Raw genomic sequence first — 15,283 nt, 5'->3', positions numbered from 1 at the left:
AACAAATTCTCTTAATCTTCCTTCATCTGAGAGTGTGTTGATATCTTCTTTATTCCTGAAGTATGTTTTCATTAGATACATGACTCTGGATTCACTGTTTTTTCTTTCAGCATTTGAAAAAAAGATCTTCTTTTTGGTTTCTAGTTTCTGGCAAGAAATCCACCGCCATTCAAATAATTTTCTCCCTTAGGTAAGATAAGTTTACTTTTCTGGCTGTTTTAAAAAAAGTTTTTAGTTTTCAGATATTTATTAATGATGTGTCTTGACTTGGATTTCTGTGATTTTGTTCTGTTTTTTACTTTTTGAATCTGTTGGTTTATGTCTCTTCAAATCTGCGAAGTTTTCAGTTATCATTTCTCCAAGTACTTTTTCAGCCTTACCCATTCCTCCTACGTTTCTTGGACTCTGACGACACAAGTGTTAAATCTTCTTCCTATAGTTCCAAACCCCTTGGTCTCTGTTCATTTTTGTGTTCAGTCTGTTTTCTCACATGTTGTTCAGGTTAGGCCTATTGTCTTATCTTCTGGTTCACAGAGTCTTTCCTTTTCTTCTATTCTGCTACTGAGCTTTTTCTTTTGGTTACTGTAGCTTTCAGTTCTAAACTTTCCTTTTGGTTCTTCTTGATATCTTGTGTCTTTGCTGAGACTATTTTTTTCCATTTTTTTTTTCAAATGTGTTCCTAGTTGCATGTTGAAGCGTTTCTGTCATGGTTGCTCCAAAATCTCAGATAGTTTAACATTTCTGACATCTCAATGCAAATTTGAGTCTATTGACTGCCTTTTATTCATTGAGTTTGAGATCTTCTTAATTCTTGGTACCACAAGTTATTTTTTAATTGAATCCTGGACATCTTGGGTATTATGAGATTCTGAATCTTTTTTTTTTTAAATATCTTAACTAATTAATTTTTGGCTGTGCTAGATCTTTGTTGCTGCACCTGGGCTTTATCTAGTTGCATTGGGGGGGGGGGGGGCGGGCAACTACTCTTCACTGTGATTGTACAGGTTTCTCGTTGCAGTGGCTTCTCCTGTTGCAGAGCGTGGGCTCTAGGTGCGAGCACCTCAGTAGTTATAGCACACAGGCTTAGTTGCCCTGCCACATGTAGGATGTTCCCCGACCAGGGGTTAAACCCGTGTCCCTTGCATTGGCAGACACTCTTAACCACTGAACCACCAGGGAAGTCCCGTGGGCCTTTTTAATTTCTGTTTTACCTTTCTTTGCCAGCACTCCAGAATGAGGATGAGGGGCATTGCATTGTTACTGCCAGGTGAGGGTTAAAGTCCAGGTCTCCCATTTAGCCTCCTTTGATACTAAGATGTGTGCTCCTCATCACTGATGGCTGAAGGTGGGAGTTTGACTTCCCATGAGGCCTCCATGGATGCTTTCCTGGCTGGAATGGGTAGATGTGCTGCTGTTTCTCACATGGCCTCTGCTGAAACCATGGGGAGTGCGGTTGCCTCTTGATCTCTGAGTGGCAGGGAAAGTCCTATTGCTCACTAGGTGTCCTCTGACAGTACTCCTGGGGGAGGGTGCCTTTTTACTGCTGGGTGGGGGTGGGAGTCATGTTCTCTGGTGGTCTCTATTGACACTGCAGGCAGGGCCCAGGGCTCCTTACTGCCTGGAGGTCATGAAAGTCCCAGCTCCCTACTTTGACATCATCTTGGTGGGAAGGTTGTGACACTTCATTACAACCTGGTGAGGGTGACAATCTCGGCTCCAACATGGCCTTAGCTGGTGTGAGTGGGGGTGGTGTTTGGCTGAGGTTGAGAACTTATTATCTCAGAGTGCTCTGTCTGGCTTGCCTGCACATTTGGCTAGAGAGAAAACACCCTCTTCCATAGGGTGAGTTTTGTTGTTGTTTTTGTGTGTCTGTTTTGTTCTGTGTCCATTGGTATGCCCAGGCTGCTGGCTTCTTCAAGCTCCAAGTCTAAAAATTTGAGACGTAAAGAAAACCCAGGAAACGTAGCTCTTTGTCATTCCTTGGAACCAGAGGTCTGTAGCTGGTCTTCTTTCTTTTCTCCCCCTTTTACGTTTGTTTTATATATAATGTCTAGGGATTTTAATTATGTTTAGTGGAAGGAATTGGCAAAATGTGTTTACTCCATCTTCCTGGAAGTCCTGATTTTCTTCTTACGCACATCAAATGGATGCTCCAACAAGCTATGTATAAAGCCAAACATTTTTATGTGCTGTCTCTAAACAACTCTTGTTGATCCTCAAATATTGTGACTCCATTCTCGTTAATATTATAATACTGTTTACTAACTTAGTCAAAGGCTCCTATATCTGCCCACTGAAAATGTTAAGTTTCACTACCTAATGTATTAGATTGTCTAATACACATGTTAAAACTATGTAAACAATACAAAGACTTTCAATAGCAAGCATAAACTGGATATTCTTAAACTTCATCTTAAACAGGGAGAGAACCGTTTGTTAGTTCATTCTAATGGAGGTTAATACTGTCTCAGTTTGCTTAGAGTAAGGAGATGGGAAATTGGGACGTAGATTCCAGTGCTGCAGGTGACCCCAGTGGCAAGGGAAGGGGTGCTGGATTATAATTTAGGGTCACTATGGTAGTAGGGAACTCTAGATTCATCCCTTCAGGTGGGACTGCTTGCAACTCCATATCCCCTGCATGCAATCCTTTCATCATCATCCAATCATACCTCTTGTTTCAGGTAAAGCTCTACAGTACACACCTTACATGCTTCTCTGATTGATTGGATTCATCTAGTTTATTTAATGCCTGATTTCTGTGTCTGGTTATTGACCACGGCATCAATTCTAATGACATTCTAAAGATGGAAAATCTTAACCAGGTGATGTTCAGGAACATGGATGTGACAGGCTAGATCTTGATTAGAGCAAGTTCCAATTCTGCCTGTGGTAGCTGGTTCCCTGGCTAAACCTCAGGTTGAAAGTGAAAATGTTAGTTGCTCAGTCATGTCTGGCTCTGCGACTCCATGGACTGTAGCCCACCAGGCTCCTCTCTCCATGGAATTTTCCAGGCAAGAATACTGCAATGGGTTGCCATTCCCTTCTCCAGGGGATCTTCCCAATCCAGGGATCGAACCCAGGTCTCCTGCATTGCAGGTGGATTCTCTACCATCTGAGCCACCAGGTTATTCCTCTGAACAATCTCCAACTGAATGGGCCACTGTCAAGACTCAGTTTATGCCATTTATATGGCAGACTTTGTGTAAACAGTAGTTGTCTTCATTTTCACGTCTTTATTCCATGTCACAGGTTGTTTTCAGCTCTGTCAACTCCACCGCTTGCTGCTTCTGTGATGAACGTGATCGCCTCTTTTCTATCTTTCCGTGCCTCTGACTGTTCACACTCCTGCCACTCTGCCGGTTTTTTCCATCGTGACATGAAAATCAGACTTTCTTTGATTTCCTTGAGAACGTGCAGTAGTTACTAACTGAAATGTCTTCTCTTTTTTTTCAAGAGAACTTTCCAAAATACCCTTAATCCACTTTTTCTTATGATGCTTTTTTAACTGTTCGGTTTTGCTGTAGAAAATTTGCATACCCTGCTGCTTTTTGTTCTGTTTGTCTCTGACTGGGAACCATTCAGCGCTCACCTGGTATTTTGTACCCCAATCCTGTAGGTAGATGCACTTTGATTCCCTTCCCCATTTATTTTGGCATCTCTTGGTAACCTCCACTCACAAGTGGAGGCCTTTGTGCTAATTCTTTTTTTTCTTTTCAGCCTCCAACTTATCTGAAGAGTGTGTAGTGGAAACTGCATTCATGGGCAGCCTCCTCTGAGAGCCTTGTTTGAGTCTCTCTGAATGTGTTGAAATCCTCTGTCACGGACCAGCTCTAAAGAGGTATCATGGGGTTTTGGTTGGTTCCTTCATTGTAGGGGAGAGATGCCCACTTTATTGAGAAGGTTAGTCCTTTTTTTCTTTCTTTTTTTTGTGGTGCATGGGCATGGCTGCCCCACGGTATGTGGGATCTTCCAGGATCAGGGATAGAACCCATGGCTCTGGCATTAGCAGGTGGGTTCTTTACGACTGAGCCACCAGGAAACACTGAGCCTTTCTTTTCTAAGTTAGCATGCATATTCCTTCTGGGTCATGTGTGCAAAGTGGGCGTGCCTCCCAGCCTCACACTTTCCTTCACGGACGCCTGGTCGGATAAATGGGACCATTGTTGGCCCCTCAGTGTTCTCTCAGGCCGGCCTGATCCTGCTTCAGTTAAGCCAGTGTGGAGTGTGGCTGGGGCTGGTGGAGTTAGAGTTCAAATGGGTGTCCCTGTTCTTCCTGCTGCATTTTTGCCCTCCGCGCCCCAGGCACTGGATGCCCCTCCAGGCCTGAGACTGGGGCAGGGGACCTGTCAGGCCTTCAGAATCTCCTCTTAACAACCAGGCCCCCAAAGGATACTCATGACTCACCTCTTTGAGTTCTCTTTGCACTTGGTGTTGTCTTTATTTTATATCCTTTTTATTCTTTTAAAAAATTTTTATTTATTTTTAGTTACACTGGGTCTTCATTGCTGCACACTGGTTTTTCTCCAGTTGTGTCAAGTGGGGCTACTGTTCGTTGCGGTCTGAGGGCTTTTTGTTGCAGTGGCTGTTTTATTGCGGAGCAGAGGTTCTAGGCCACAGGTTTGAGAGTTGTGGCCCACTGGCTTAGTCGCCCCAAGGCATGTGAATCTTCCTGGACCTGAGATCAAAACCGTATCCCCTGCATTGGCAGGCAAATTCTTAACCACTGGACAACCAGGGAAGTCCTGATCCTTTTTATTCTTGAAAAACTATCTGGAAAGATAGTTTTTGTAAATATAATATATCCCAATAGTTTTTGTAAATGTAATATATAAAAAGATATAATCCCACCATCTTTTTAAAGAAATACTCGGGGAAAAACTGGATGAGAGCAAAATGCATCTTTGTTTTTCTTCATTGTCCTGGTCCCAACTTCTCCCAGCTGGCCTTTTAAGAGTCAGCCTCCCTGTGACCTTTCTTGTATCCTACTGCAGGGTCTGCTCAGACTGTCCCATCCCTGTACTAAAACCTGGGTTTTCAATAACTAAGGGTCCTGCTTGTTTCAGGATGATCAAAGGCTTACATTTCAGCACCTTCCAGGGGAGATGAGAATTTCAGCCCTGGTCTCCTTGATTATAATAAGCCCATCTCATGGCTGTCTGATGACAAGAATTTCAAGCCCTATTTAAGGCGAGTGCTGGAGTTACTTTTAGATGTAGCACGTTCTGCAAATCACCATTCTAGTGGGTACCCCGCCCTGTTATCCACAGGCTAGTACACCTTGTCAGTGATGCTGTGCTGTGAATTGGACCTCTTTGCAGCTTCCATCGATAAGGGCCAAAGGGCGATGCAATTCTTGGTGTCCAGAAACTTCCTATTTATCCCTATTTTTCGTCCCTAGGGAGGGAATCAATGAACTGGAAAACCTGGTATCCCCATGACCTAGCATGTAGGAACCACTCCAAACGATTTCCCGAATTTCATTGATCCTAGAAGACAGTGTAGGGTTTCCCAGGTGACTCAGTGCTAAAGAATCCGCCTGCCAATGCAGGAAACTCAGGACACACGGGTTCGATCCCTGGGTGGGGAACATCCCAGCTCAGGTGACCTGTGGTCTCAGGGGCAAAAAGAGTCAAGAAAGAACACGCCTCTGCCGTTGAGGTGATGCCTCCGCCGGGCCGCGCGGTGGCGCTGCAGCTCCGCGAGGCCCGGGTGGTTGTGGGGTTCAGGGGCGCGCAGGCTTCTGGGGACCCTAGAGCTGCGGCGGCTACGCGCGGGGCTGCCGCGGTGAGTGCGGCGGGCGGACCTGGGGGCAGGTCTCCCCGATCGCTCACGGTCAGACTCGTGCTCCTTCCGGGTCTCTCGCTTCCGGCCGGGAAGGATCAATCGCGCCCGCGGATCCGGCCCGAGGCAGCAGGGCGCGGACCTGAGGACGGCGAGAGCGACCCCATCGGGGGCCAGGAGACCCCTCCCTGCCCCACCAAGGCCCTGCCGGGGACCCTGGGCACGACCCTTACCCTCCTCGAAGCCCGGCCGGTCTCCGATCAGAGGAGAGACCGTGTCCTCGGTCGTGGGAGGGCCCGGGTTCTGCGCTCTGATCGCGGCGGTGTCGGTTGCCCCGCAGGCTCTCCCACCTGTCACCCTGGCCCTTCTCTGCTTGGACGGCGTCTTCCTCTCCGCAGCCGAGAATGACTTCGTGCAGCGCATCCAGGAGGAGCTGGACCGCTTCCTGCTGCAGAAGCAGCTGTCAAAGTAAGCCGGAGTGAGGGTGGCGCCCGCTCTGCCGCTGGGAAGGGCAGTGTTCGCCCCTAGCCTCCTTGCCCCTTTTTGCCCAGTGGTGCATCTAAAGTAACTGGGCTCGCAGCTGGCTCTGATCCTGGCCTTGAGGTTTAATAATCTGCGGTCAGGTCTCTCCCCGCTGCATCTTTCCTGGGTAACAGCTAGCATCACCTGAGATGGAACAGCCTGCCCCTGGAAGGAGGATGGTGCCAGTAGGTCCCCATCGTACCCTCTATGGGCAGGTCCACTGCGGTCAGCCTGGGACCTCAGGGGACAGAGCGAGCCTAGGTTCAAGCCCTCATTAAACCAGGAGTGGACTCCGTGGGGGTCAGGCCTGGGGGCTGCTCCTGGAGCTCCTGCTCTGCTCTCCTTCCCATCCCTCCCCAGGGTCCTCCTCTTTCCCCCACTCTCCAGTCGGCTCCGGTACCTGATCCACAGGACAGCAGAGAATTTTGACCTTTTGAGCAGCTTCTCTGTTGGAGAGGGCTGGAGGAGGAGGACAGTCATCTGTCACCTGGACATCAGGTGTGTATCTGCCGTCTGGGAGGCCCCTCGTTGGTTCTCCCAAGGGGTGGTCTGGTGAGCTGGTCAGCCTCTGGGAGGGGATCAGGGCTGGGTGACCTCCCCTCTCCCCAGCCTCAGTTGCTTACAGGCAGTGCTGCCTTCTGCTCAGCAGGGGAGCAGAGGTGCATTGTTGGTGGAGGTCCTTTAGCAAATTCAGTTTATGCACGTTGGGCCAAAAGAGAGAGAGCTGTTTAAACAGTGGGGATGTCCACTCAGCATTGCCCTCAGGGAGCTTGGGCCCTGCAGAGGCCATGGATTGTGAGAGCTCATCTAGCAGTTCACTCACCTGTCTCCCTGTACATCTCGAAGGATCTTATCATAATGTCTATAATCCTAGCCTTTAAAGTTACATACTTTTCTCTCTTTTTTTTTTTTATCTGTTTTAAACTTTTTATTTTGTGTTTGGGTGCAGCCAATTAACAATGTTGTGATAGTTTCAGGTGGACAGCAAAGGGACTCAACCACACATATACATGTATCCATTCTCCCCTAAACTCCCCTCCCATCCAGGCTAACACATAACAGTGAGTAAAGTGTCGCATGCTATACAGTAGGTCCTTGTTGGTTACCCATTTAAAATACAGCAGTGTGTACATGTCCATTCCAAGCTTCCTAACTATCCCTTCCGCTCATCCCATTGTGTGTGTGTATATGTGTGCTAAGTCCCTTCAGTCATCTCGGACCCCATCCGATTATCAGCCATTCAAAAGAATGAAATAATGCCACATGCAGCGACATGGATGGACCTAGAGATTATCATCCCTGTTACTGCAAGTGACATTGTTTCATTGTTTTGAATGGCTGATAATGGGAGGGGGTCGCAAAGAGTGGGAATGATCTGTCTGCAATACAAGAGAATTGGGTTCGAGCCTTGAGTCGGGAAGATCCCCTGGAGTAGGAAACGGCAACCCACTCCAGTATTCTTGCCTGGAAAATCCCATGGACAGAGGAGCCTGGTGGGCCACAGTCCATGGGGTTACAAAGAGTCAGTCACAGCTGAGCTACTAACACACACACACAGATTGTCCTACAGAGTGAAGTAAGTCAGAGAAGGAGAAATATCATATGATATCCCTTTGATATCCCTTATCTGTGGAATCTAAAAAGAAATGATACAAATGAACTTACTTACAAAACAGACTCACAGACTTAAAGTCACATACTTTTCTAATAACATAGCTTCTGAATGCTAGCTGCTCACCACACCCTGTAGCAAGTGTACTCAGCCGTCTCATAGTCGGTTTATAACACTGGAGGAAGAGTTGACTGGTTTATGCTTATTCAGGGCATCCAGCCTCCCCTCTGATGGCCTCATTAAGTTGTTTTCCAGGGTCACTGTGGCTTTGGTTTTTGCCTGAGGCTGACTCAAGAGCCTCAGGCCTGAATGGCAGATAACTCCAATAAACTATTCTCCTCGGGCTCAAGCACCCCTCTGATCAGTGCCTGCTCCTGCTCCAGGTTACCCAGTTCAGACGGATTCTCTGGCTCCTGTCGCCCTCCTGCCTCCCACCCTAGCAAGTACCGAGGTCCTCGGCCCACCGCAAGCCAGGGAGCGGCTGCTGGTCCCCGAGGGGCGAGGGCCGGCCGGTGGCATCGTGGACGCAAGCCGGACCAGGCCTTGTATGTGCCCCGGGTGCTGCGCCGGCAGGAAGAAGGAGCGCCGCCTCCTCCTGCAGAACTCCAGGGAGATGCTCCAGCTGGCAGGCTCTCAGAAGAACCAGGAGATACTGGTGCTGGGAAGCCCACTGCCGATCAGGAACTTCCCGTGTCGGTGACTCAGGCAACAGAGGACCTAAAAGGCCCTGGTCAAGGCTGTGAGAAAGAGTCGCTGCCGGACCCATTGGCTGCTGAACCCTCAGGGCCTGAGAGCCACGCAGGGACCGGAGACAGGCCGGAGTCAGCCGCACAGCCGGAGGCCAGGCTGCCGCTGGACTTGGAGGAGGGAAATGGGACTGCGCTGGAGAGGAGCCTGGCAGCGGAGGAGGAAGTGGAAGAGGAAGAGGCGGAAGAGGAGGGGCCAGGCAGCTGCTCCGAGGCCGACTTCAGTGAACTGCTGCAGGAGGTGATGAGGCTCTGAAGCCCGGAAAAGGGAGGGTGGAAGTGAGGTGGGTGTGGTCGAGGGTGGATGGGGCGGAGGGTCAAGGTGTATCGGGGTGCTGCGGGTGTTGCGTGATAGCGGTCCCTTAGGAGACCAGTACTCAGAGGGGAGGAGGCTCAGGATCGGAGGTCAGGGGTGTGGATTGGATCCCACCTCAACCAGGTTATTTGGCTTTTCTAAGTTTCAGTTTCTTCCTCTGAAAAAATAGCAGATGCTAATACACACTTCCCTAGGGAACACAGTGCTTCAGAATGCACTGCAGACTCTGGTCATGAAAATTACTCTCTGCCTGAAGCTTTGTCTTACAAATCTCTTGTCGGCTCAGTCGGGAGGGCAGGCAGCCTGTATCGCTATTTTACAGATGAAGGACAGACACCAGAAAGCCTTGCTCATCATCACATTGTTAATGAGAAAAGGAAAGATCCTGGGCCTGCCTAGCTCCACCTCTTACTGACAGCAACTTGGGGCAGAATTACTTAATTTTTTGACTGAGTTTGCCCATCTGTAAAGTGGGCCTACAGCATAGAGTTCTGGGGATTCTGTGAAACACAGTGTGTGTTAGTGTCAGTCACCCAGCGGGGACTTCCCTAAAACTCACGCTCCTCCATCTCATGGCCCAGTCTGCCATAATGCTATCTTCCCAGGATTCCTGTCTGGGCTGCTCACCTCTGTGTCAACGCAGAAGCCTATGGGATTCTCAGTGTGGGGTTTTGAGAGCATTCACTCAGAGCCCGGTGTATCCGAGCTCCCCTCACTAAAGGGTCTGATCTCTCCCAGATAACGAACAACCTGACCGAGAAGGAGATTCAGGTAGAGAAGATCCACGTGGACACATCATCCTTTGTAGATGAGCTGCCTGGAGAGAAGGATTTTGCACACGTGGTGGAGATCTATGACTTTGAGCCGGTGCTCAAGACTGAGGACCTGCTGGCTACCTTCTCTGAGTTCCAGTGAGTGCCGGAGAGGCTTTGGGTCTGGGAGGGAGTGGAGAGAGTGCTTGCTTTCTGGAGAGGAGCTAGGACGCTGCTTTGTGTGGGGGATGCTTGCCTGCCCCTCCTTCAGTGCCTCGAAAGAAAGGCAGAAAGTAGGTGTGGTTGCTCTGGATGCCATGCTCCTGGGCAATTCAGCTTGCTGGCCGTGACTATGCAGAGGAGGAAGAGAGCTGACTTTTCGGTTGTGAACACTTTTTGGAGGCCCAAGACCACTGGCACAGGCAGCGGACCTCCAGCCTGGCCTCTGCATGCCCACATGCCAGCCACGACCCTGTGGGGCTACTGCCTCCCCCTGCTTCACGGCCAGCCACCCAGTTGGAGAGTTAACAGAGGGAGGGCCACCTCCACAAAGGAGCTCTTTAGGGGATGAACGGGGCTTGAGCAGCTCTGGGACAGAGTCTGGTGGAGAGGGGAGAAAAAGTGAGAAAAAGTGAAAAAAAGACTTCTCCCATCTCCCCAGATTCCTTGGATCCAAATCCAGTCTTTTCTGCTTTCTTTTTTTATTCTCCATGCTCCGGTCCCCGTTCTCTTTTCCTGCTTAGACCTTAAACACATCCCTTTCATCCGGATCCCTGTCCGACCTTACTGAAGAGCCTCCCTTCCCCTCCCTGAGCCTGGCCTGGTGGACAGTACAGGGGGCTCGTCGCTGTCCAGCCCTGAGGGCTGGGCCAGACGGGGCCACTAGAGGCTTCCTCATCCACAGAGGAACTCCTCCCCCAGGCCCCAGACTCAGGAGTGCTTTCCCAAGTGGCAGGAAGAAAGTCAGGGCAGTTTCACTGACATGCTCGTATCAAGTCCTGTCCCCACCATGAAGCCCTTTGTCTCCAGCCTCGAACCCCATGCCCTTGGCCTGGGGTGACCACGTCTGTGAGGGACCCTCTTCACCCTTGGCTTTGTGCTCTACAAGCTTTGAGTCCTGACTTCCTCAGTTCTAGGAGTTGGGGGCCTGTCTGTCTGAAGTTGTGTTATGGTCTTCAGGGCAAGTATGCCCCGGATGGTCGTCTCCTTCTTAGAGGAGATGAACTTGTCTTGGGCTTGGAGTGTTTGAGGCCTGGAGCGGGGAGGGCTTCCTGCAGCAGGAGGGGTTTTCTGCATCTGCTCTCCTCGGCATTCTGTCTCGTCCCCGGCACAGAGAGAAGGGGTTCAAGATCCAGTGGGTGGATGACACGCATGCGCTTGGCATCTTCCCCTGCCCGGCTTCAGGTAAGGTGGTGCACAGTGGCCTGGCCCCTCCTCTGACTGCTGTTGGGAAGGGAGGGAGCCTCATTTCCTGGGGTGAGGATGCCCCAGATCAGGGTGCAGGCTGCTCTAAGCTGATGGACTGGCAGGGTGGCTCCCAGCCACCTAATCAGGAAGTCCATGGGGGCAGAATGGGTGCTGGGCCAGGAAGCTCACACCTCTTCATCCTTACGTCTTGAGTTCAGAGGTTTCAGATTTGGGTGACCTCCACATCCTAAATGAAAGCATGTGATGGTGCCATTTTTAGAGATCAAAAACATTCAAATACTGGTGGGACTTCCCTGGTAGTCGAGTGGTTAAGACTCCAGGCTTTAATGCACAGGGCATGGGTTCAATCCCTGGTCAGGGAACTAAGATCCCACATGCCATGTGGCACAGCCAGGAAAGAAAAAAAGCATTCAAGTACTGGCAGGTTCTTATGGTTTGTGCAGATGTGTTCTCATTCCGTTTAGATTAGAGCCTCGGGAGATAGGTGAGATGACTCCATCTTACAGATGGGGAGACTGAGTTCCCCGATGTCAGTGTCCGATCAAGGGTATGAAGCCTCTCGTCCGTCGTCAAGGCTGGGGAGGCCAGCTAGTCTCCCGGCCGTCATTCTGGTGCTGCACCTCCCTCTCAGCGCTTTCCTGCCCTGCCCCTGCCACACCGCTGCACAGTTTGTGTGTATTTATAAGGAGTCAGTCCCTGGCCCCCCTTGACCGGGCTTCTCACAACCACGGGCTCTGAACACAGATGGGGAGTGCCCAGGGCTGGTGTGGGCCCAGTCTTCAGGAGAGCCTGAGCTTTTAGGGACGGGGGGCAGTGTCTGGGCAGCAAGAGGACTGGGGCCAGGTGGGGGCTTCAGCCCCAGAGAGGGAGCCACTGAAAGGTGGGGCCTAGGGGAGGCCCTCCCGGTCCATGGAAGAGATTAGCAGTGGGCTCGGCATGGCCATGGCTGCCTTCTGGGCTTTGCCAAGCTGGCCAGGCGCCGGGGGCAGGCCTGCTCAGCCCTCATGTCCTGGCCTCATCTGTATGATGGTTTGGGTCCGAGGTCCCTCCCAGCTGTGAGGTGACCGCGTCTGTAAGTGGCCCGAGTGCCCCAGGGCCCAGCACAGCCTGAGGCAGTGAGAGCATGCACCCTGGGAGGATCTTGAGTGGGGGCGGGGTGGTGATGGTGATGGTGGTGTTTGTTTTAAGCTCCTGGGCTTTGAAAGGCCTGGGCCTGCCTCTCCTGATGTCAGAACCACAGGCTCACCGTGTGGATCCCGGCCCCCCAGGGCAGGAGGGTAGAAGCTGGGGCATGGGCCCCCCATCTGGGAGCATGGCAGCCCCGTGCAGGCCTGTGAGCTCTGGGGGAGGGTGGGGGGCGGGCGGTGAGCTGATGCGGCAGTCCTGTCCCTGAGGCTTGGATGGGTGTCAGAAGTGGCTGCCTGGGCTTTGGGGTGACACGTGTGTTCCTGGGTCCTGAGGAGGCCTCAGCAGGAAATGCGGATGGCTCCAGACCTGCTTTCTTTCCTTAGCTGCCGAGGCCCTGACCAGGGATTTCTCCACACTGAAGATCCGGCCCCTGACTCAGGGAGCCAGGCAGTCCAAGCTGAAGGCCCTGCAGAGGCCAAGTAAGGGAGCCGGTGGTCTGGGTGGGAGGGCTGCTCGAGTGTGGCTCTGCCGGCTGATTCACTTCCCTCTAAAGTGCTCTGTTTTCTCGCCCCTGGGCTGCAAGGACCCATGAGGTCGTCCTCTCCCATCCCAGGGGCCCCATCAGGAGAGCTGTCTGCCAGCTGCCCTGTCCCAGGCTTGCCCTCCATTCACACCTTTGGGAGTCTGGTTGGGGTGCAGAGGGGAAGCCTGGTCTTCTGGGTGTCTGGCCGAGGAAGCCATGCTTCGCGGTGAGGTGTACAGGGCGTGGGCTTTGCTGTGACCCTGGGACTGGCGCGCCCTTAAACTGGCCTTGAGCAAGTCACTGGGTGTATGTGAGTCGGCCCCTTTTTCTGTGAGATAAGCATTGGAGCGAATGAGAGGGCCTGGCGGCCGTGCCCCCGCAGTGGTGAGAGGCACACAGAAGGTGCCACGTAAGTGCTGGCTCCTCCCCTTTCCTCTCCTCCTGCCAGGGAGCACGAGCGGGCTTTTAGGGGCCAGTTTCCCCTGCCTGTAGAGCAGTGGCTGGCTGGCAGAACTGGCCTAGAGAAGCCTGCTGAGGCCATCCACATTCTTGTGGAGTACACGGTCTTTGTCCCAGACTTCTTTTTTTTTTTTTGCTCTGTATTTATTTATTTTTCCATTTATTTTTATTAGTTGGAGGCTAATTACTTTACAATACTGTAGTGGTTTTTGCCATACATTGACATGAATCAGCCATGGGTTTACATGTGTTCCCCATCCCAATCACCCCTCCCACCTCCCTCCCCACCCCATCCCTCTGGGTCATCCCAGTGCACCAGCCCTGAGCACTTGTCTCATGCATCCAACCTGGACTGGCGATCTGTTTCACACTTGATAATCAATTGTCCCAGACTTCTTAGGGACGATAAACATCCTGTCTGTTGACCCAAGAGCTCCAGATGTCCCTTCCTGGCCTGCTTGCCCTCTCAAAGGGCCCCTGCAAGGCAGGGAGGTGGACAGGATTAACACCACCCTCCACCCCCCACAGAAGGAGAAACAGGGAGAGCGTGGAGAGGTGGCAGGGTGAGTCAGGACCCCATGAGGGGCCAGGAGCCCTCGGTGGCCCCTCTCACCAGCATCAGGCCGGGTGCAGCTGGGCCTCAGGGGTGGGCTCTAACTGCCTTCAACGCTGCTGTGTCGCTGGGAGGAGAGGCCACAGCCTTGAATTCAAGTCCCCACCCCATGGGGCTTTCCTTTCAGAGCTCCTGCATCTGGCGAAGGAGAGACCACAGACAAATACAGCCGTGGCCCGGAGGCTGGTGGCCCGGGCCCTGGGGCTCCAACACAGAAAGAAGGAGCGGCCTGCAGTGGAGCCTCCTGCTGCTCTGAGGCCCTGAGAGGCCCAGCCCGCCTGGATTGAGCTCCCCAACCCAGCTCGGGCCCCAACACCACAAGCCTTTACACACACCGGAGCAGCCCTGAGCCATCCTTGGAGCATTGCAGTGAGGCATGGTGGGCTTTAGTTTGGTCTAGTTTCTGAAGCTGAGAAAAAAATTAAAATGGAAGAATTTTAACATGATTGCTTCAAAATGTAATGGTCTGCAGTAGGACACTAGGGGGCGCTGTTCGCCTCCCATTGGAGACCTAGGGCTGCTGAAGAAGTGGGTCGCTTTAGGTGACTGACCTCAAACCAGCTGGACCTCCAAGTCATTTTTGAGCAGGGCCTGCCCAGTTTGTGGGGGTAGGTTGCACCTGTTGTGTGACATGTGTCCAGTCTCCCCGAGAGCAACTCTGGGCTACTGGCCATGCTGAGACCCCCCCTGCCTCTGCCGTGTACTGGCCCTAGTGTTACCAGTGGTGTGGGTTACACAGGGGTCCCTGCAGAAATAAACATGCACTTGCCTCGAGGTGAAATCTGAAATGCCTTGAGTTCCCTCCCCTCGCAGGAATGGGTGGGAGGGCAGCTTTGTACTGGGACAGGGTCCCAGTACACTGGTCTTTCTGGTTTGAGTGGAGCTGGTGACGATCCTGGCCCCCTGAGGTCATCATGGACCCCTCGGTTTGCTGGGCCTTAGTCCACTGTGACACAGAGGGAGTCCCAGGCCTGGCTGGATTGGGGTTCACTCACTGTGCCGTGGGGACTCGGGGTCCACCCTCACTGCACCTCGGGGAAGAGCATGGGGCCCTGATCTGCTTCATCATCCCTCCCTGAGAGACCAGCCCAGGCGCTGCCCTTTGGGGAAATTTCCTGAGACTGAAGGTTGGATGTCCCATCTGACCCTCACACAACCATGGTGCCCCTGACACATTTCCCTAATAGACAAGAGCCAAAGAAAGGCTGAGTTTCTGTGGATTTTCCTGATCCCCTTAGAGGGCTGCTCTCGCCGGCAGCTGCTCCTCCTCTGTGGTGGGAACGGAAGGAGGCCCCTGTGATGGTTCAGTGGTAAACAACTTGCCCGCAGTGCAGGTTCGATCCCTGGGTCGGGAAGATCCCCTGGAAGAGGCAGTGACAACCCACCCCAGTATTCTTGCCTGG

General features: G+C 52.0%; 1 protein-coding gene across 1 annotated transcript; it reads left to right on the top strand.

Moving 5' to 3' along the window:
- Positions 1-5,661: 5,661 nt before the first annotated feature.
- On the top strand, positions 5,662-14,654 carry R3HCC1 (R3H domain and coiled-coil containing 1). Its single transcript, XM_061163960.1, has 8 exons — positions 5,662-5,784; positions 6,122-6,249; positions 6,664-6,801; positions 8,299-8,902; positions 9,716-9,888; positions 11,063-11,133; positions 12,669-12,764; positions 14,008-14,654. Exons 1-8 carry the CDS (start codon positions 5,662-5,664, stop codon positions 14,142-14,144), a joined length of 1,470 nt encoding a protein of 489 aa, XP_061019943.1. The 3' UTR covers positions 14,145-14,654.
- The last annotated feature ends 629 nt before the right edge of the window (positions 14,655-15,283 follow it).

This window comes from Dama dama, chromosome 16 (assembly GCF_033118175.1).
Source record: "Dama dama isolate Ldn47 chromosome 16, ASM3311817v1, whole genome shotgun sequence".
NCBI lineage: Eukaryota > Metazoa > Chordata > Mammalia > Artiodactyla > Cervidae > Dama > Dama dama.
This window is presented reverse-complemented; position numbering and strand designations above follow the sequence as displayed.